The sequence below is a fragment of the Bombus huntii genome, chromosome 7, assembly GCF_024542735.1.
Source record: "Bombus huntii isolate Logan2020A chromosome 7, iyBomHunt1.1, whole genome shotgun sequence".
Classification (NCBI taxonomy): Eukaryota; Metazoa; Arthropoda; class Insecta; order Hymenoptera; family Apidae; genus Bombus; species Bombus huntii.
The window spans coordinates 10,304,371-10,328,174 of record NC_066244.1 but is presented as its reverse complement, the minus strand read 5'-3'; the positions used below and the strand labels follow the sequence as shown (position 1 = coordinate 10,328,174).

General features: G+C 34.6%; 1 protein-coding gene across 6 annotated transcripts in view; it reads left to right on the top strand.

Moving 5' to 3' along the window:
- LOC126867404 (uncharacterized) overlaps nucleotides 1–23,804 on the top strand; it is a 122,796-nt gene that overhangs the window by 92,748 nt on the left and 6,244 nt on the right. The window contains exons 2-7 of one of the 6 annotated variants that reach the window (XR_007690280.1): nucleotides 18,303–19,709; nucleotides 19,995–20,093; nucleotides 20,359–21,060; nucleotides 21,707–21,862; nucleotides 22,152–22,273; nucleotides 22,685–22,771. Coding sequence is in view for 2 of the 6 variants with exons in the window: in XM_050621828.1 (XP_050477785.1) it covers nucleotides 18,303–19,709; nucleotides 19,995–20,093; nucleotides 20,359–21,060; nucleotides 21,707–21,862 (2,364 nt within the window). In the remaining 4 variants the exon portion in view is untranslated. The remainder of the gene's footprint in view (nucleotides 1–18,302; nucleotides 19,710–19,994; nucleotides 20,094–20,358; nucleotides 21,061–21,706; nucleotides 21,863–22,151; nucleotides 22,274–22,684; nucleotides 22,772–23,804) is intronic. The other 5 variants (XR_007690279.1, XR_007690281.1, XR_007690282.1 and 2 more) reach the window with 5 other exon arrangements.

Sequence of the window (23,804 nt, the reverse complement as noted above, 5' to 3'; positions counted from 1 at the left end):
ACAAATTTATGTCTATAAATAGAAGAATGTTTACTCGTAAAAATTTAACTTACTATATTACGTGAAGTTTTGTCTCTATTCTGTTGTTTATGGTATATGTATGGTTAAAAATATATGTTCTGTACTCGTGTATAATATATGCTTAGAAATATATTTTTCGCATTCTCAAGCTCTACAACATAAACTAGCTTCACAATTTTTATCTCAAGTAGGTAATAAGTACAAATTCAATTCAATTGCTTTTGGACTTTCCCTATTTACATGCTTGTCACTGTATATCGTATATACTTCGCTTAGCAAACGAAGAGTTTGCAGCACGTGGAGGCGGACAGGATCTTCTTCTCTTTCCTTTCCTCGTTGCTCGCAAGCCATACGGGAAATAGGCACAAAGGATCGAGCAGAAAAGGCGGCGGAACGACCGCGTAGGCACCGGTTCGCTCCTTATACGAGTGACACAGAGGAGTGCGCAAGCCGCGCCCGGCTAAGGCATTATTATGCGAATGATTACCGTGCTTCGAGGCTAGGGGAGAATCGCTTTGCCTTGTCCAGGGACTTATTTCCTAGGGTGAAAAGAAAAGCCACGTGATAAGCATCGGCGGCTCGTGAATCACACCACGTGATCCACGGGTTCTCTTTCGCGATAAAGTCGCTTTCTTTCTCGGCCACGATCGCGTGTTTCATCTCTTTTCGTGTTGCCTTCTTAAGAGCTGTATTTAATGGTATTAAGATGTTTGCTCTGGGCGCGGTGTAAGTCGGCCTGCGACCGGAAAGAAGCTGGCTCGTCGGTAAAAAGCTGGGAGAAAGTGTGCCGTGAATATACTGGTATAAACGTTCAGGCGGAACGGCTGTAAAGCTCCTTCGTTCTTGAAATTCGAAACCTTGTTGTTGGATGTTGTATCTAACGATAAGCATTGCTTGTTAGATGAGCAATACGTACCACATACGTACTTCGTCGCTCCAAGGTGTTAAATTTCATTCTGATTATCTTGGCTAGACGTTCGTGATGATCGTCATACAATCATCACGATTCTTAAGACGGGAACACTGGAAACTAAAGTTTGCTTTTTGTGAATAGGTGTTTTGTGCGACATCGTCTTCGTTTTGTTAAATGGTTACTTAAAGTTTTGTTAATGTTTAGGCATGGCATTTTTGTAAGTGTGTGTTAAGAAAGATGACATGATTTGGAAAAGGATTTTGTCTTAGAATAAGTTGAAATATTGTTACGGATAATTTATAAAGTGTTTGAAAAGTGAAAGAATTTTTCTATATGAAGAAATTTCTTTTTAGAAGACTAAAATAGTTTGTTTTTAAATAGATAAAGTTTTAAATTTGTTCAACACGTTTTACGGATTTTTGCAATTTATCCTCCACGACGACATCCGCAAAGTAGTTTAAAGTATTTACATTATTATATACGTATATGCTTCTTTTAATTAATAATTAATACATATTAGTATCTCGTTCATAATCATATTGTATTTACATAACAATTTTTTCTTGTTTCGATACAATAAATGCATATTGATAAGTCTATTTCATTATTTATACCTTACTAATATTTGTCAACATATTTCCAATCGTTAGGTCGTTTGAAAGAAACATTCAGAAATTCATTTTTTTTTTATAAAAAACAAACAAAAGAATTGACCAATCACTTTAACCTAATAATTTCATCTATCGGACATCTTTAAACAAATCAAGGCTGCTAGTATCAAATCCGCTACTAAAACTACTAAAAAATGCTTTCTGCCCAAATATAAGATTCAAAGGCGAATGTTGTCAGCGCTATTTCTGATATTCAATGCCCTATGTACAATTGTACGACATAGAGAACCTGCTCTTGGGCTCTTTATTATTTCATTAAAATCCATGACGCCTGAAAAGGCGTTGCTCGTTAATACACCCTCTGAGCGCACGTGCTGAAAATAAACCGTCCTTAAGTGGAACAATAGATTCCTCGCACCTGAGGCTGGACGATAGAGCAAATCGTCGCGGGTGAAAACGATAATGGCAAGTTTATCCAAAGATCATTCGGAAAGATCGCGTTGTCTGTGGGTTGCTCGTAAATTCCGGCGAATCGGTCGGATATCTCGATCAGTAATGGCCTTCTTTGCCGCGTGACTCGTCGAGGAAGAGGTCACTTTGTTCCTTTAAAGTTTAAAGTTTAAAGCATCCGCCACATTATGACCTAACTTCGCATCGTTTTATTCGTTCCTGATCGCCGTTTTCAACTCAAAAATCGCTTAACGAGAACGGTTTAAGAAATGGTGCGATTTTTGTTAAATTTTGTATTTCTTTACGTTATAAAATATGTAATTAAAGCGCGTGTAATATTCAAATTTGTATAAATTTCATATGTAATAAAAGTAAAAGATAATTTTTATTATATACACATACACACGCCACTAAGCTACTTCATTGTTTATATCTGAAATATAACATAAAGGAATTAATTTTATTCTATGCCCAGATTAAGTAAATTGTTTTCAAATATAATCCGAATTATCAATATTGCGCTTGAGTCGTAAACAATATGGGATTATTTTGCAATATAACAACATTTGCTTTTAGAATTATTTTAATATTATTCACTTTAGAATAATATGTGTCTGAAATTGTGTATGAAAAAAATTGCGAAGAAATATCTGCATTTTTGATGTGATTAACGATATTGATATAATCCGAAATTATTTGAAATATTATTGTTTGAAAATCAGCTTTTAATTAATTTTAAGATTAAGAGCATTGAATGATATTGGTATAGTTATAAGAATAACATTCCTACAGTAGAAAGAAATTGAGCTGTATATAGAGAAATCAAAATCGTTTGAAGGAGATTTGAATATATTTTTGGAACATTCATTAGCCTGGAATGTTCATTGTGAGAAACTTTCGAACTTCAACCCGAATCTAGTGTGTAAGAAAGATTAACAGGAACTGTAAAGTAACAGGAACTGTAAAGTAACGTGTAACCTTCATAAAGCAATTGTTTGGAAAATCCCTAAACCCATCCCTAAATCCAAGTACTGGGCAATTCTTAATTCCTAGGTTTATTTACTTTATTGATCTATACCTGCGTTACTGTCTAGAATGTTCTAATCTTACCTTCTGTCACTACCCGGATCCCATTCATTTTAGATTTTAGAACCGCCCAACAACCAATGACGGAACTATCTTTCCAAGTGCAATATTCGTATATTCTGCTAACGTCTTTACCGAACAGTCTTTGCCTGAGCAAGAAGGTAAACGCACATGTCTGAATACGACTATATATGTATTACTATCACCAAAGTATCTGTAGCATTTTCTTTTATTTTTTTTTCAAAGAACGAACTGTGCTTTAATATTAAACTGTGTGTGATTTAATATTTAATATTTGTGCTACGATTTAAGTTTATCAATGTGATTTAAGTGTTGAATGCAACAGAAATCGACACGGTGAAAGAATTGATCGTTGGAGAAGACGAAGTTTGAAATAGGTTTTTTAAAAATTTGTTACTTATAATAATTATATAATATATAATAACAATATATCATAACGTTATATATAGTAACATTATATAATAATATATTATAGAATATATAATTCTTATATGCTTAATTCCTTTCTACAATACCATTGTTATTTGCAATATTGCATCTAAATTAAGAAGATCTTTCGTTTAAACTTCTTTAATATAATTTTAGTCGATTTCAATTATTTTGATCTTTATTATTCTTATATATTTGAATTTAGCAATAATGAATTTGAAACCAAAGTTTGGAGTGCATAATGATTAATAAAAAGTATTAAATATTATCTAATGAAATACACGAGTTATTTATTTGTCATAAATTAAATATAGAAAAATAATATGACAGTATTTTTAATAAATTCTTTAATGTTGTTGCAGGTAAAATACATTTCGTTTCATGAAAGTTACGGTTCCATTTGTACCTACAGTTCAATGTGTTAATGTCCTACCGTAGATATATGTTTGCGCGTGGAGTTGTGAGTACACATAGTGATTATTTTATTTCATTTCTTACATCCCATTTCACTAATTTTGCCATTATTTTTGATGTTACGTGCGATTGTTGGTTTTCGTACGATGGTTGGTATTAAACACTTTTTGATTTAAGTAGCACGGTGAATTAGGAAGATAGGAACAGTTTTCATAATATATTTTTCATAATTATTTCTCTGACTATAAGGCAAGAACGCTTATTTTAAAAACACTAGGGACTACTTCACCTTATCAATTTAGTTATAATTACTTAGTTACTTACTTATAACTACGACTAGATCAAGTATATAACTATTCGCTCGTCTTAGGAATGGATCAACGTTGAATCCTAAGCAGGCGAAAATAATTTTAACGCGTAGAACAAAACGTAAATTCTAATATAAAGTACTTAAATTGAAGCTGTATATTATTTTGAAATATTTATCATAAATAAAAATTTGGCTAATTGGCGATCAAGAAATAATATCCGTATCTTTAAATATTTACGATGTTCATAAAGCAATTAGCATATGTGAGAGAAGCATCCTAATAGACATATAACACGTCACTTTTAATTCTTAAATTTCATTCTAAAAACATAGGAATATACGGTATAAAAAATGTAGTAGAAAAAGGTCGATAATATAAAGATACCTGCAGTAACTGTAAACGGTATATTTACTAATTGATCATTAACAATACCTTATTCCATTACCATCGAGTAGATTTCTAAATTTTAGACAACGTAAGGTAAATAAAAAATGTATAAACTGAAAATTGTTATATTCGTGCAATTTGCAAGGCGACATTAGTTCCTCGAGGGATAACTCTAAGTTGGCAAGGCAGATAGAGCCGTTGGGTTTATTGACGGGTTTAATAACGGCAAAAGGAAGCGGCACTGTCTGTCGAGCCTGGAATGAATCATCGTTGACGAGTAAAGGTGGGATTCGTTTCCTCAACTGGGACGCATTATGCTTCCAGGAAAATTACAACATACACTAAAGGCTATTAAATGCTGCAATCAGTTGCCCGCACTGGGAAAAGTCTGACGTTGTGCAACCGCTGATATCTCGCTGGCCACTTGCTCACAAATTTTCTCACAAAATTTAGGAAACTGCAAAATTAATGATTTCCTCCGTTCTCTTGTACAATAAGTCACTAACTAATAATAGTGATGAATTTCCAAAATATAGAATTGCAACTTGTAGAATTCTATTGTTTTAACAAGTAGCGTTTACAATAGTTTTATAAATTACAAATACTAATGACGTTGGTGATTTAATTCGTAACTCGTAAAATTTGTTTCTGCAACAGAATTATCTGTCATTTATTTTCCAAATGTACGTGAGCAGCATATACTCAGTTTATTAATAAATATGGAAATTATATACAAATTCGAAAACAATTTTTATGGAACTTAAAATACATTTTAGATGCATTTCTCATCTCATTTGGTATAAATAATAAAATATAATACGATTATGCAAATTTTATTGTAAATTGCTAAATGTAACTACGATTACGTTCCGGTTTATGGGACAAAATGCGACATTACTAAAAATTGAATGAAAATATGAAAGTTAAATATAATATTCAATTAAAATGTAAAGGCAAATGATTTAATCTTATAAAGATATTGATATGGCAATAGAATGCAAAATTGGATAAGATATTAAAATCGTTTCATATTACCAATAAATTAACGCATACCAATAAATTAACGCATTGGATTAACTTCAGAAAATCAATCTAACATTCGTTATTTAGAAAGTCATCGAAAATTAATCTGACAGTTTTATTCCTAGTGAATAAAACATCAAGTTTGAAGAAACTCTACATATATACGTTTCACCCCGGATGCGGGCAATCGTTGCATGTTTTTTGTCGCAATAAAAATTAGAGGAATTTCACAGTGTGGAATAGCTTCTGTACCGAACAGTAGAACGATTTTCTAATGTTTCTTTCATGGGTTGTGGAAGAGTTACGGTATAGAGGAACGGGAATGCAACGTAAAAATATAACCGGTATAAATCATGACTTCCGAGATTTCTCGACGGTGCTCTTCCTCTTTGTTGAGACGTGGATCGAATGCAAAATCGCTGACCATTTATTGTCCATATTTCTCCCTAAGAGAGCGCAACGATGATAGTATGTCTTCACGTGCGTTATTCGTTTAGAATGTCTTATCGTTTATTTGAGTCCACTACCCGTTTTCAACATGAACAATTTAATTATTGAACTATAACATTTCAAGAGTGACGTTAAATGATCTTATTCTATGTTCGGTAATTACATGAAACTCCTAAGCATGTTGTAAATGGTTAAATGTCAATTGAGTGACGTACACTTATCGAACGTCAATGAAACATTTGAATATTGGTAATTTGGAGTTTTATTTTCTCGTTGCCAATTATCGGAGTGTAATATTTCAAGAGAAACGTTAAAATGATTTTTCCTTTGTAGTATGAATATAATTAACAGCAATATGGCATTCCTACCTTAATTGGATACAAATTTATTGACATACTTATACTATACTTATACTACTAAGTATACTTATACTATAATTAAATGATACATATTGTATTTGAAACTGAAAATTACAATTATAGGAATGCAGACAGGAACTTCTCGTTCCAACAATATAACGATTCTCAATTACAGTTGTACAATTAAATTACTAGTTTCGAGTTAATAAAATTTGAAGCATTGTGTTAACTGCTTTAATGTGTCGATCGAAGTTAAATTTAAGATATTTCCGCATTTCGCTATTAGAATCTGATATTTTCGTTTGAAGCACTGCAATATAAAGCTTATTAGAAATGTAATTTGTATGTAAATGCACGCTAAAGAAATTATCGTAAATAATTGTGAATATCAGTAGAAGTTTGTGAATGTTCATTTGAACAGAAATTAAATCTCTTTGCCATCAAAAATTCGATCAATCGATAAACCGTTCAAATATCTAATCAGTGAAACATTAAAAATTAATTTATTTTCTATTTTTTAATTCCTTTTGTTTTCTCTGTACAAAATAAAAATCTAGTACTACCTCTAAACGAAATTAAAAACCATAATAGCTGAAATTTACTGTATTCAGAAGATTAGAACGATGAAATTGATGCAACATTACGGTGCTGAATTTCAAGGAGACGAGCAAACGATTATGCATTTAATTGGGTCAATTATCTGTAATTAATGCAGAAATAATCCGTGGAATCTTCACAGATTATGCAACCTGTTTATTACTATAGTCCGATACTAATTTCAAACTATCAGTTTCATCTGCAACGCATCACAAACATATTGCGTATTTTTATTTCATTTTACGATTGCAATACTGACATTGCTTGACGTTCTGCTTTAATAGATTGACAAATGATTATGTCGTCCACAGATAGAAATATAAGATAATTAAATTTGAAAAAACTGCGGTGATCAAATCAAATTTTTAATACGTATATATTTATCCATGATCTATCTCAGAATACGTAGGTACATAAATTGACTAAAAATTATGTAATATAAGTAATTAAGCGACAAGACAAGATTTTCAGATATACTTGTACTAAATATTTTGTAACTTTCATACTTCGGATTTGTTTCAGGCTTTGCCAATCCAATCATGATAGTCGAATATCATGAAAATGTTAATGAAATTTCAAAATGTTTCACATAACGCATCTAATATATCCATAAGAGAAGTCTACGAGTATTCGAGTAGTTTCGTGACCCTGTGTAATTTTATGCAAGTTTCATGCGAGATCGTGACAATTATTTCAATTGCCTGTTCAGGGTTGTCGTTAGTAACAATCGAGCGAAACAAAAGAGCGTAGCACGAATTTGCAGGAAAATTGCTAGGGAGATTAATGAGCGGCGCGCGTTGCCATGTGAAGGCAGACAGAAACAGGAGATCAGGAAATCCTTGCTTTTGCAGACCAGACTAAGCAGCTATACTCTCATTTCGAGGCGCGCGTGACAGGTTAGAGTAGACGATGTCCGTCTCTACTCTCCCCTCGACCCACCCCGTTTTCCTTTTCCAGCGATCTGACACTGAACTCGATCGTTGATCTCATTCAGGGTCGAGTGTTCCTCAAGTTCCTTGAGTTACGTTCCGTGTTCTTGTTGCTCATCGTTTCTCTCCGCCATCTAGCGCCTGCTATTGTCCGTGAACATTCTTCTTGATCGAATGCCTATTTCTGATACGGCCCAGCATCGATCCAAGCAATTTCAAGAAAATAGATTTTATATTGTTCCCAGAACGAGCACCTTCTCTCATATTCCTTATTTGTTCACAATATTCTGTACAATTATTCTTTAGACGATCGTATTCTACTCTGATATTTTAATTTTTGTTTAAGGAAATGTTGTATTCCACTCTAATTTTAGTATCCGCGAAACTTGTTTATTTTCCAATTAAGTACTTTTTTTATAACCTTCTACGTTCCATTTTATTAGTATTTATTATTTTTTTTTTTTTTTTTTTTATTACGTCGAATAGGATTTACATTTTCATCGCGTGAGAATAGATTGATAGATTGATTATTAAATTTATTTTAAATGATACAGGTAAAATACCCATAAGAATAAAAATAATAATATGTATTCTCTGATTCCACTAAATATCAAGGTAAGGAAATTATTACGTTATATGAATCTGAATAAAATGGAAGCAGTGATGTCACAAATTCATTCCCATCAGGCGATTCACACCATTATTGACATTTCAAACCTTTTCAATGTTTTCAATGGTACTCTAATGCTCGGAGTGTATCCTATTTTACAAGATACACAAAAGCATGTGATAAAACAGGAAGCGAAGAAAGATAAAAGAAATAAGAGCATAAAGAGTGAAAGTAAATATACTACCGTTGAAAGTAGACTTGATCTTTATAGCTCGTAAAACTAAACTCTTTATGTTAAACCTTTGGAATCGATTTTCTTGGAATATTCTTGGAATATATATATAAATATATGGGTTAATATGTTGTTACGATATATTAATAAATCATTCTACAATCTGATTTTACTTGAATTATATATATAAATAGTAAGTTATATATACTTTTCTTTGAACTAATTTCTTACTTGTATTCCAAAAATAACTTTCAACGCTAATTTTACTTCATATTAAGATGAAATAAAATTATTTTAGTTTCCAAATAAATAATAAATAAATATATAAGATACAAGTACAATATTTTACTTACTATAGGATTTATCGATGTTGAATGATATCGAATATGTGTTAGAGAAAGCTAACGAATAATAACTTAATAGCAATATGAAATAGCTGTAATTTCTTCTGAACAAAACCAATAACTCAGGTTACTCAACGATTTAGAGTTCAAACGTTTAAAAAATGTAAGGATTGATTAATTAACACATTACATGGAAAGCCAATGGAAATGTCGTTAGAGCGGAAGTTGCACATCACTTGCCTACCATCAACGTTGCCGTCCTACTGCCTTTTCGAACCTTATGAGATTCACAATAGTACAGTGATTCTCAATCATTTCCTCATCGATACTTTCCAATCATTCAAGAAACCTGTTTATGAAAATTATAGTTTGTGCGTCGTGTGATTCTACACCTGACTTTCAATTCGTAAATTAATTTTAAATCCTGTTGCTTTTCCCTGAACGTACCAATTTATGCCGTATTATCGAGCCAATATAATAATCCTTTTATTAATCACAGTTATTGAAACTAATTTATATATCAAATTACGCACATGGTTCGATTAATCTCATAAGTGGAAGGATCTTTATTGTCACTTTAATCGTTTTGATATTATATGGCGGTAAAAATGCATAATTATTGAATATGTATGTATATAAATACAGTTTTGATTCCTGTATTATAGATATTATATTAATCTGCGCTGAAACATTCCCACGTTTCTTTATCGCTTTATATCTACTCGTGTAGAATATAGCATTTTCTATGACTATTAATTAACTTTGCTTTTATTATGCTTGGAATTGTCTTTTAGTTAAACATGAGAACTTTCATAGGATTTCCTGTAATATACAAAAATTATAATAATATTTATAACAATAGCAAGCTTTTTATGGCAATATTACGCGACGTATAATCGTTATACGATAATAATAAACGATAATAATAATATTAGAATTTAATCTTATTCATAGTTACCTGAAATTAAAAATATCGTGTCTTATACCATTTTTCCTTTAATTATTATTGTACGAGAACTATTTTTGGACATATAAATAAAATATATGTAGAATTTATTTTTAGAAGTGTTTTGAAGAGTTATATAATAAAATTCATTAGATTCTAGATTTTCTCATATGTTTCTTTTTATTATTTCTTCTCACGTATTAATATATCTTAAATCGAAATAATTTGAAGAAAAGTTCCGACGATACCGGATCAGATTGTTGTTAGTTTATTATTTCAGCAAATATCTCAGGGCCTTTTCACACAATGAAATTATTAACTATCACTTACTAGGGTTGTATAAGATTGCGAGTAAAAAAATCTCCGTTAGCAACAGAAATATTTGGCTACACCTCCGTAGCCGGCTCACTCTATAATATAATTCTATCTTTGATACAATCTACGAATTACTGCAACGCTCTTATTAAACGCAGTTGCGCTCGCTCGCGATATTAGTAATACTTCAGTGCTGTCTGATACTAATTAGCAAGCGGTGCATTTATTTCTCAAGACGAGTTAACGCGTTTCATGTGGGAGATATTTCCTCGATATTGAATCCGCTGAATAAATCTGGGCAAACGTTTACATTACACGAAAACAATAAAATAGTGTACTTAATTATATTGGATGATTCTCTGTATAGTAGCAATTTAGTTTGAGATGCAGTAGGATTATATTTACTTGGACTAGCTGAGATAAATAATACTACAGATTATATACATATAATTATAAACATATTGACATAATTATACAGTAACTATAAATATATTTTAATCGCTAAAAATTATCGTTTTCACCAAGTACATTTATTGCGAAAATTTATCAATGAAAAATTCGAGTTCCTTTATTTAATTAGTTAACAGCGTTTGACGTATATACTCGTCGTCGCTTGTATTTATTTACGCACTTCATGATCTAATCCCATGAGATTTTTAAAACCAAATCTCGCAGTTAACTGATTAAAGAAATACCAAATTGTTTTTAAGATAAATTATTAGTAATAAAACGGATATATTCGAACGGAATATGAGAGACAGAAAATTCGTGCACTTTTAGCGTTAGACTTCGATAGATAGCAATCTCTCGGATAAAATAAATTTCGAATCATAGAACGAAAAAAAATTATGAGAAAGTATAAGATGCTGTTGCGAAACTGCGTTATACATTTAGCAATATGATTATACGGTAGAGTAAAACGGTGTTTCCAGTAGTAATTTATCTATCCCCAATATGTGGACGTGAAACAATTGTACAGGCAGTTTCTTTAATGAATAGTCAGCGTGTCTATTACACGGTAATTGCCGAGTAGTAATGCAGTAATAGTTTAATCACAGCCCTTCAATGTTTGCTTAAAATAAGGTTTCACTTCAGTGAAAGTTTGCTGACCTTTTCTCTGTCGTACTAGTCAACGTGCAACGTGTAATCGAACAATTATTTCGAGTATTTTATCTCGTTTTGAGATTCAACTGTGTAATGAACGGTTAGCCGAGACATGCTTTGCTCTTATTCACTTAAACAGGAGAAAAAGTTTTCCTTCGGATAGTGATCCTGATCGGTTTCTTCTGGTCTGATTTTTCAGTCTTCCAGTTGAAAATCGCAGTTTAGTTTAAATAGTTTCTCCTCTCGTTAATCTACGCTCGATGATTTGATGCGTGTAGGTATTTGTTGGTTTGCAAGTAAAATAAGTAGCTATGTTTAGTAATGCACGATAATGCATACGTATATTGTGTTGTGTAACGTTTCTACGTTTAAACAACTACCCACTTGATTCTTCGTAAGCGAAACGGAAAAAGAATTGTACCGCGTTGAGTACGATGAAGAAAATAATTAATTATTCCTCGATAAGGTGGATTTTGTTTTAACAATTTTTCGTTCCCATTTGAAAATTGCCAATTAATAATGTTTACTAATTAAAAATAATTTATCAAGAAACAGGTAAAACATAGAACTTTTTCTGTGAAAGCTTTATATGTATATCATTTAATGTATGCTTCTATAGAACTGCTTATATGATACTGCTGATGTGTATAATATTAAAAGATATTAACCTACATTTATGATTGATGTCGTATGCTATAATTTATATTAACATTACAGTTTATGTTATGTAATTACACGGTAATGTTTATTATGTAGGCACTAAAGTAGTCTAGACTCATTCTAAATTATCCTAATCCATAAAAAGATAATATTTAGATGATTTAACAGAAGCAATTAATTTTTCTATGAAAGATATCAATTAATTATTAGCAACGATTGTAAATAAATTACTGTTGCACATATATGAAACAAATATATAAAAAAAGAATTCAGAACAAATCAACAAAATCATTATTTTCGATTGAAATTAACAATTCTGTCTACTCAAATCAAAAGATAAATTGCAACACAAGTGGATCACTTTATTTTCCCATAACAAAGGGAAACTACAAAGTTGAAAATAAATTGATCAAAATCAACAATTCTATCTACTTAAATCAAACAATAAATTGCAACACAAGTGGATCACTTTATTTTCCCATAACAAAGAGAAAACTACAAAGTTGAAAAAAAAATTGATCAAAACGCTACTTTCTAGCCTTACTTTCCAATTCGACTTTGCACAGCAACTTCTCTTCAAAGATCCAGCAGTTGAATGACATTTTGAATCTCTATTAATCGAGGCACACTTCGCGAAAGAGGATACACCGTGTTTTTTCCATGGCTACCGAAAAGGAGCGCGCTCAACGAGCATTGTACCGCCACGTTTCTTCTCGGTTGTTCCTCGCTCATTACGGGAATTATTACAAGGGGCACTTTGACACAAAAGCCCCGTTTTCTCTTACTTTCCTGCTTTACCGCTTGACTAGTCGTGTCATGCATTACGATGCTCGAACATCGGCGGAAACGCTTGGCACGCACACTTAGGCGGCTCTTTTAGAAAGAGCAGATGACACGGAAGGGATTTGTCGCATTCGCGCGACATTCACGTTTTATACAGTGCCGCACAAAATGATAGGACACCTTGTACAGGCTATCCGGTAAATCGTAGAACGAGAAATCTGTACAACACCGTATACTTAAGATTCTAAGTTTACAGCTTTTTAAGGAGGAAGTTTTATACCACGGTTTATATTAAATCCTAGTATGAGAAATCTGTACGAAACCGTATATTTAATCATGTTACGTTCTTTTAGTCAATTTTGACTCGTATTTTTTTTAATATTAAAATGTAAAAGTGCCTCAAGTTTGAGCACAATATGATAGAACCGTTATCGATACGTGGGATTTCTTGTTTTAATTTTATTTCAGAGATTTCCTTAAGACATTAAAAGTCTTCTTATTCGTAGAAATGAGAGAAAGATTTTTTAATTTATTAACGACAAATGTTTTATACAGTACGACATATACGCTTATTTCTACGTCTACAGCTTCTTAATTTATGAAACAAATAATACAATCAAAATTGCATTCATGGAATGCCTTCCATAAAGAACATGAAATAACAAAAGTAGAATTCGAAATTCAAACAAAATACTCAATTTAACGACGAAACAAAATCTCTTTTTCTTTCGATCATGGCCCATGGATTAGGTAAAACCACGTGTCTACATGCACTGTTATCCGTACCACGATTTTCAATCCGCATGCTGGTGCACCGCAAGAATTTTTGAAACGTACAATACCTATTTAGTCAGGAGCATTGACCTCTTTTCCCTTAGACTGTCGCATAAAAGCAACATTAGCCATCCGGTGTGAATATCCTGTCTTGAACCGAATATATTTTTTGCTGTGTCGCAGAACTTGAATAATTATTTTGTTACTTCTAAAGGTTGAAAATCGCTGCTATAGCCGTATTGCTGTTGATCTAAATTAACAAGGGCAATATCGAACATCATGAAACTCTTCGGCTCTACAGACAGTGCAGTTATTAATCAAAACCATTAACCGCTTATCTTAAATCACAATCTACTGCTCCAACATTTGTATGTTCATAGATAAAAAGCTGGACGCTAACTTCTTCATATTTCAAACTGTATAACGACCACGATAAAACTTACATTGGAAATCAGGCTCGCTTCATTCCCACCATTCAGCCTTATCTGTGCTTCTGAGTCATCGTCCCGATCGAATCCACGAAGGCACCATCAATTTTAATCATGCTTTGCAACGAGAATCGATAACAAAATCACCGATACCATGGTGCAATTTCTGCTCTCGATTCATAATTCGTATCCATTCGAATGAGAATTCTTCGAACGCGTAAACCCCGTGCGTTTTCATTCATCGCGTTGAATCCGCGTTCGAAAATTGCTCGGCTCGACTCGCAGCGGAGAAACGGACGGATATTAGGCCCCAATAACCTGATTCTCGTCGCTTTATTCTCATCGCGCGTACTCGGACACGTTATTTTTCAGCTCTCCCTAGATCCCCTTGGAAAGCATACCGATCACATGTTGCGCGTCGAGTTGACACGAGCATACTCGCGGTGTTCGTGATCTTTATCGACGAATAACGAAAGTAACGATTATTGCCAATAACGAATAAGAAGACGTTGTGAAAATAAAACAATTACAACAAAATTATAGAAATCGTGGAAGCGTTCCAAAGATGACTATAGACACTTTATACTTTATTGGGTTTCTCGAGTGTCTAATTAAAATTAAAAAAAAGATTACTGAATAGTTCGATCCATTCTAAATGCCATTGACCGTACAAGTACATCGTATTGAGATCTAAGAAACTAAACAAAACGAGTGCATAAAATCTCGCATCATGATACCTTATTGTTTTACTTCATTGATTACCTGCTTTCCACGTCAGTAAAAAGTAGGAAAAAATGCATGAAAACGTACCAGAGCGAGAGCGCGAATCAAACAATAAGGATATTAATTAATTCTTCAACGAGTTTCGGAGAAATTTCTGCTAGAATCTTCGCTGCGACCTTTGAAACTGGTATAGAACATGTTCCGCAGTGATCAGAATTAATTAGGCAACTCCAAAGAAGTAAATGTTACTTGCCATTATTTATAGAAATTATAATTGCTCAATTAGATATACTATAAGTTTTTAAGAAATTGCAATATAAAAATTTAGAACGCTATCGGAAATATTTCTTTTATGCACTCTTTCTTGATATTGTAGGTATCTACTAGTGCAATTGAAATAAATCTCGCATAATATTTTATACACTTTATAGCAAGAAACAAGTTTCGAATAAAATATGAATGAGCGAAGCATCAAAGACGATCAATTGCGATCGTTGAATATGACAAATCGACGCGATAATGAATTATAAAGAAAGGAATAGTGTACTGTAAAGGTCTAAACAGATAAGTAGATTTGCAATTTATCAATGTATTTCGATCAGATAAAAGGAATTGGATCGAACTATTAGTTTCTTGTAGAAGGTTGATGCTTTTTACTTTTTGAAGTTGTTACAATAAAATGTTATAAATAAATGCGCATGCTTATATAAATTCATATTCTTTTTGTCTGTATATCTTATATCTTATATTTTTATACTGTAAATAATCCTCTTTCATTCTAGTCAAATATAAAATAGAATTTAACTTTCGAAACAACTTAATAATATGTGTTGCAATATTGTTTCTGAAATATACAATGAAAAATCTACCTGTCCAGAGATTGAAAACCTTTGTACACCACAGTATACCATTTATATGAAAATCAACGTTAACTCTTAACTAATATCATTGGGCTATTAATATTAATAATCTAAAATTAGGATTTTATTTCATTTCATTACTAACCTCTGTATCGAGAATGTAGAATGCGAAGTAAAATTAAAAATCCTAAACTTTTTTCATCCAGCATGAGCCGTCTATAATCTATCGATACTATGAAGGCCAGTGATGTATCTGAGGATAGATTAATCAGTTTGCGAGGGCCTTAAGAAGCCTAACCCAAACCAAAGGTAGAAATTGTACTTTCGAATATAATAAATTACCCAGATTAGCAGGACGATTTCGCGTGCTCGCGGTGTCGTAGAGCCGTGGCATGTAAAAGATGACAATCGAGTGAAACAGACGGAACACCGAGACACGTCTTACACGCGACAACACCTGTCACACGTTTTGCGTTTCGTGAGCATGTACGCGATTAACTTCCATCTCTGCTCACGTGTTATTTTCGCTCAAGAAAGTTGACGTTTCTCCTGCATTTGTGTCGTTCCTAGATGCAACTCGTAGCCTCGTCCTCACCTGCAGTCATATTGCATCGTCGCAACGTGATTATACTGTCTTCGGAGCTCTAACACCTTGGATTTATTCCTATGTCTCTTAATCCTGCTGCAATCCTTCAATTTATTATATCCCAATCTCGCTTTCGTTTCAACGAAGCAAAAACTCGAAACCGGACTTTTAATGTTTTAAGAAAATCTTTGATTCTCCGTAACAATTCCTTTTTATCTTTATTAAACTTAAACAAATTTTCGAAGAGTTTTGCGAAGATCGGGAAAAAGTTAAACTTTAGTTTACTTTATTCGTAATGTAATATGCAGTAATACAGTTTCTTGTATAAAATACTTACATATATTATTATTCATTTGCGGTTTCATTGTTACATTAATGAGAACCCTAATTGAAGAACTTGAATTATGCAAGCACCAGTTATCGAGAAACTCATTTCCGTTGTATTAAATTCTCATTGCTTGGTTCTTCGCTGTTACAGCGGATAACTGGTAGTAATTATTGTTCGAAAGTTCCATATATATACAGGGTGCGTCTGCAATCACGACGCTACAGCCGGAAAGGGAGTGATTCTGTGTGAAAAAGTAATCGAAAACGTAGAATAGAACCTTTTCGTGTGATACCTTGTATTCGAAATGACCATGGTAGACGGGACGACTTTAAATAGAATGAAAAAAGAGATTGAGTTTGATTATGACATGGTTAGGTGCACGCAAGAATATTCAAGGTAAATTTTCTTAAACAATAAGATTCATAGGAAGCAATTTCATTTTATATTTTCGACTTATTTTTTGGCGTAGAGTTTCTTCCCGGTTGTATTGTGATTTTTGAAACCTGTTTCCCAATTTTGAGATTAAAGATATTACTACAAAACAAATATACTTTTTAAAGTCTGTACTTTACCTATTTATCACTGCACTAGTGTGTTTTATTTTCGAATCATTGTACCGACACCGAAAAGCTTATTTAGAGCAATTATTCTTCCTTTCGTATCAAACAAGAAACTGTAATCAAGTATAATCTTTTCTCCAAAGTAAATAATGTTCCTGTTATAGCAGATTAAATGAGTATGATCTTAATGCCCTTCATAGACGTTTTCGAACAAGTTTTCCTTTTTCGGAACATTATCTTGGAAAACATGTATAATAATTTAGTAGCAATTTCTCATTGTTAGAAAAATTAGAAACTTAAAGTTATTACAGCTCGTGCGTCTTAGCTATGGAAGTTAAACACGAGACGAATACCGCCTACTTTGTAAGAAAAATTTAATAAAAACATGCAATATCATCTACCAACCAATTTGTTTTAAACACATTTATATCTAATGCCATGCTCATTAAATTTACGGTATTAAAGAGAAGAAAGTTTAAAAGATAGGCGATACGAAAATACAGCATAATTGTATAAAATGAAATTATAATTTACAAAAGCATTGAATAGATATTATATATATATTTCAAAATACTCGGTTGCCACAAAGTTCGTAGTAAAGATGTGGTAAATAAATATTCCACGTTATTTGTATTATTTGCTATAGCACGCCTTTAATAATTTTAGAATTTCCATTGCTATCGATTCGCAATTAAATTCATTCTCTAAAAACAGGATACACTAAAATAAAGCAAAAGATCTGCGAGATGTTTGATTATTATAAAAAGATACCGCAACTGGAAAAAATTGAAACACGTTGCTCAATGCATAGAATCACAAAGATTGATTGCACTCGCCCTTAAAACATCATCTAACAATAATAATTAATCACAAATTTCCAAACGTTGTATCGTTGAACCCAAACAAAAAAATATATTAGGTTGTTCGAAAAGTTTCTTTCGTTTTATAAGGAAATAATAGACGCACAATGTTTTTTGTTTTATATTAGTTTATTGAAATATATATATATATACAAAAATTTGACCTTTACATCTCTTTGTTTGCATAGTGTGGCATTGGCGCTGCCTTAACAGAAGGCGCCGTCGGAAGCGTCAGTGGTACTGGCAGCGGTGGAAACAGCAGCAGTGGCGGTGGAAACAGCAGCAGTGGCGGTGGCATGGATTGCATGCCCCTACGACCAGGTCCTTTTCACTACCTGATAAACGAGCAGGCGAAGTCCTTGATCGCCCTGCAGGAGCTCCAGAATGAGGTCGGCGCCCTTCTCGAGTTCCGGGACCTCGTCATCGAGACGTTCCCAAACCTCCGGCACAAGATGGCCGCGACGGCATCCGCGGGAGCGTCTGTGACGTCATCGTCCTGTACCCAAAATTCCCACATCCCTTTGCCGCTATCCAGTCCATCATCGAGACGAATCAACGAATGGGAGCCCGGAAAGGTTAGGAGACGAGTTCCGCGCGAAGGTGCTGAATCTTCATCGTCTTCGTTGCCGAGGAGTCGCAGTAACTCGCACAGTGGCGGCACGAAGAACAACTGTAGCGCCACGGTCCAGGATTCTGGCTTTAGCACGGAAACATCTTCCAAGGACAGTGCTTCAACAGCGATAGCGCCAAGGCCGAATAGTCCTAGACCTACTGTTCTCGACGAGGCGGAAGACGAGCTGTGGAATCTTCTGGACGTGATCCATCGTAAAGGAATCAGACTCAGAGAAGAGGTAGAATGTTTGCAAGGTCGATTAGAGAGCGTAGCATCTGAAGATCTAGCGTCTACCGATATCTTGGATGCTGTGAGAAAGGTTACGTGTCTGGAGAATGAAAAGACAACGACAATACCGACCGAAGAGGATAAACAGGACAAAGACAAAGATTCTCAAGTAGTGACGCTGAGGAGGGAGAAGGAGCAACTTCTGGATAAGGTGGCAGAGCTCGAGGCGGAGACGATATCCAGTCGAGCTAGAGCGCAGGAACTTCAATCCGAGTTAGCCGCGTTGTCTGCTTTGAAAACTGGTCTCGAGGATCGACTCCGGGCTGGACTGAGCGAAGCATCCGCGGATGTCCTTGCGCCAGGTGCTCAGAGGTTGCAACCCATAGCATCCGCGGCGCCTGTCGTCTCGCCGCCGAAAAGCAATAACGTTAGCAATATTAAAAGCAAGTCTTCGGCGTTTGCGTCAGTTGCGACGTCCACAAAGGCTCATAAAAGTCGCTTCCGGACAAGGACCATAGAGAAAAACGTTTTGTTGGACGTCACAGCCCATAATGAGGAGCTACGCGATATCGATGTGGAGGCGAGTGTAAATGAAAGGAGAGCACGTCTGGGTGCGTTGGATTCCGTCCTTGTGTCACCTACCAGAGTTGCGCACGTTAAGGATGTCGACTCGAAGAAGATAGCTGCCATTCTACGAGAAAACTCACCTCTTGAGCTGCAGCGGCATTTAATTACTACTACCGTCCATAATCAGGTAAATAGCTAAGATTTATAAAATTTCTTCCTTCAAAATTTAATATTCTAGGATTTTAATATAATTTGTAAAGTAGATGCATCATGATCGATTTTGAGGTTAACTTAACCAGTGGTTGGTTATTTCCATCAAGAATTAACAACATATAAAAAATTCATTAACTTTGTGTTTGAGTGATAGGCTATGAAATATCAGATATCGTTGTATTGGGAGTAGTTCTTCAAGTATGACAAATCTTACACATATTTAAATGAAAATGTTACAAGGTAAATCGATATCTTGCAGGTCCTACAAAAAAGGTTAGATGAAGTACAAAAAAGTACAGAAACTCTTTCCGAACGATTAGACAAGGCACGGGAGGAAAACGACGACTTACGTTTCCAGGTAATTTATATAATTACATAATTTTAATTACGTTTATACGATAAATGATTAATTATGAAAATACGTAAATATTCATACGTATAGACATTAGATAAACGAATACTAAGTACATAATATATGTTCAATATAACACATTAATATATTACATAATAGTATAACACTTTAATTATACATAATCAAATATATTTTCCGAAATTCTAGATCACTCGTTTAACTATCTCTACTTGTACCCATCGAAATTTTGACATTTTAATATATATTGCAGCTGGAGGAGAGAAACATCGAATTGGAAGGTACACGAGCGCGCGTTCGCGTACTAGAAAGACTTCAGCAGCGACCACCAACGGAAATAGATCCGGAGGCGGACGGTGATCAGCCAAGGTGTGAGCAGAATGGTCTCGAGCCAGGAAGTAGCACAGAGTCGGCTCGCGATCATCATCAAGCCGTCGAGGTGAAACCGTCGCCCCGGCGACGTCCTAGCCGTATACCTTTACCCGGTGCTACGACGAAGGCAGCAGCACCCAGACCACCTAGCCACGGAAGGAACGACAGCAAGGAATCGTTGAAATCGTTAACAAGGCCGCCGCGCGATTCTAGTCGCGACAGTCATGGTGGCAAGTCTTTGTCGAAGGCTCGTGACTCAAATCGAGATTCCCTCGGGAACAAAAGCCTGACCAAGAATAGTAACAACAACAACAGCACCGGCGGTGGAAATAATAACGGAACTGGAAACAGCAAGGAGACAAACAGGGAGTCCCTGAACAGGTCCCTGCCGCGTAACAATTCCAGCCGAGACTCCTTAAACAAATCCTCCTCGCTGTCCCGCGCCCGAGACTCGCTGGAGTCTAACAACCTCGGCACGTCCTCATCCCCTGGGACGACTCCTCCTCGAAGACCGCCCGCCCCTGCACGCCGTTCCTACAGCCTGGCACGCGCGTCAACATCTGTTGATACCGAGAACGGCAAGGTACGATCCGTAAAGCAATTTTTTTGGAGCAACTGGCTGAAGTCATCGTTGTCCAACGGCCCGATGTAGTAGAGAGTCCACCAGTATCCTCTTCTCCAGGACGGCCAGTAGTCACTGTTAGGGATATCTGCTGCTTCTAATTGCGGCCCCCTTCGAACCGAGTCCGTCTCCTACGCCTCTCGGACCTTCTAATTTTCTCCCGTCTCGACACGCTGACTTGTGCTCACCATAAAACAACAAAAAGACAGCCCGGTTAACCAACGACCAAGGGTCATTCACTGTAGCTACTTATAGTCGATTGAATTTATTTGTTTCATCGGTTATACAGCTGACTCGCTAATCTTTACTATTCTCTATTCACTTCTTGCGCCATCCGTGTACCAATGTATAATCAATCTTTCTCAGTCAAACGCTGGTTCTACTACTAATCATTGCGTCACACTCACAAAACGTTCTTTAATTTCACTATCGGTCCTATCTTTCGTCGTTCTCTTCGCCGCGGTCCATGCTTTCCTCCGCGACAGCACCCGTCCTTAACGTACGTTAACTCTTATCTATCGAAATGTGGAATCGTTTCCGATCTAATCATCCTCTATGATACACTCGATCATTCCTGAAAACGTTATTGAAACTCTGACGTATACAGAGACTCTCGACCGACATTTGTCTTAATTACGACGAATCGCCCGACGATCCACAACCAAAATGTCTGATCTGGAGCGCAGGCGAGCGTGCGTTCGAGCCCGTCCCCGGCGGTCCAATACAGAAAATGGCCCCTTCTCGCGTGCCGCCGGTTTTTCTCGTAAGTTATGCTTCTTTTATTATCATTTGCTTCGATGCTTCTTCCTGGATGTGGTGAGCTATGAGCCTGTTTTTATCCTCATCTTCCTGTTTTCTCGTCTCGTCAAGTAGTACACACATTTGTAGTTGTCCTCTTTTTTTTTATTTTTCATTTGTTTATTATTTTCACTTTAGTTTTTGGCATGCGCACGCACCCGTAGTAAGCCTCCCTTCAATCTCCATCTAAATTAGTTGAATTGGTTCTCACGGTATCGGCCATATATTATATTACTTTCCTTGTTTTATTTCAGTGAAGAAAAAGTAGCAGCACTTGCGACGCGCGACCTTAACATACGTTCATACTTAAAAGACATTAGTTGCATTTCTACGTATGGGAGGATTTGAGTAATCGAATGTTATGAGATTGCATAAGGTATTATAACTTGATGATAACTCAGATTGGGAATACCCATATAATTAAACTTTAATCTGTAATCTTAGCTCTTATGTCACTTGACGTCTCAGTTTCTCACACATTTCATTTGGGGATTTATCTGATTTTCTATATTTTTAATATACTGACTCATTGAATACTTAAATACCACCCCATAGAACACATCTTCCTGCATAAAATATTGATTATGACCTGATTTCCTTTTTCTTATTGACCCCATAGTAGTATTAGTTATGTTTTGCAACAAAAAGATGCATGCAAATTGATATAACGTACTTTGTCGAATTTTGTGACTCGAATAATTGAAAACAAATTAAGGTGAAACGATTAATGTTTAATGTAAATAAAATCTACAATATCCTTATAGTAATAAATCATAAAATTCGATAGATAATTTTATCGGAAAGCGAATGTCGGGGATAATTTGGCTCTTCGATCATCCTGACGTCGATATCTCCGTCTCTCCACCACTTTGTCGTAAGATTACATTTATTGCAGTTATGAATTCAAAAAGAAACGGGCAATTTATTTCAGCACGCACGTCGAACACGATATTACCGTAAATTTTCACGCCGCGCTAGCGAAGATTCCCTCGTTTTGAATGTCCATTAATCTTTCAGTTTGTTTGCTCTTTCATTTGCTCAAGTTTGATCTTATTTGCTAGCGTTGCTTGTATGCGGATATAGCCTCGAGAGCCATGACGTGGCTCGCAGATTCGTACTTATAATGATTGATGTAAAGGAAAATGAATCGACCACACGCTTACCTGCTTGGCCTTGCGGTTCATTGTCCACCTCACGTCCAGTGCTACGTGATACTACGAATTAAATACTAATTTACAATCTCGTCGTTTTTCATTGCACTCTTTAAAGTGCGAGCGGTCTTCTCGATATTTGCAGTGACGATCGGATGTTCGATTCAATTATGCATTGGTAAGTTACTCATGCAGACAAAATTAATTCAAGAACAGTTTAGATTAGAGTAAAATATTTTTAATTCTAATACGTATTGCCTTTTCTTTTTATCAGGAGATTTTGAAAAGAAATTTTAGGAGAAAAATATTGATAAGATATAATTGCTAATAAAGATAAAAGGAATAAGATTTGTCGATAAATAATGTTTGCAGTAACAAATAAGAAATATAATGATCTATAATTATTTGATGCAACAATTCAATATTATAAGAGAAAGTAAGAATTTTCAGAGTATTCTATGCTTTATGTATTTTTCATGTTTTTTTATTTTTATACTGTTTTATGCTTTTTACACTTCCTTCAAATTGAATTTCTGCACATCGAATTTATATTTACCTTATTATGCTTTATACAGTGAGATTTTTCTATTCTATTTTTCTATTTCTTCTCCTTTTTATATTTAACGAGACAAAGTAACTGGCTTGTATTTCCTTGTTATTAGAAATTGAACAGAGCTAATCTCATAAAAAATTCAAATTTCATTTGCGCTATAATCGCGAATTAGGCATAAACTTAATTATTAAAACAGTTTCTTT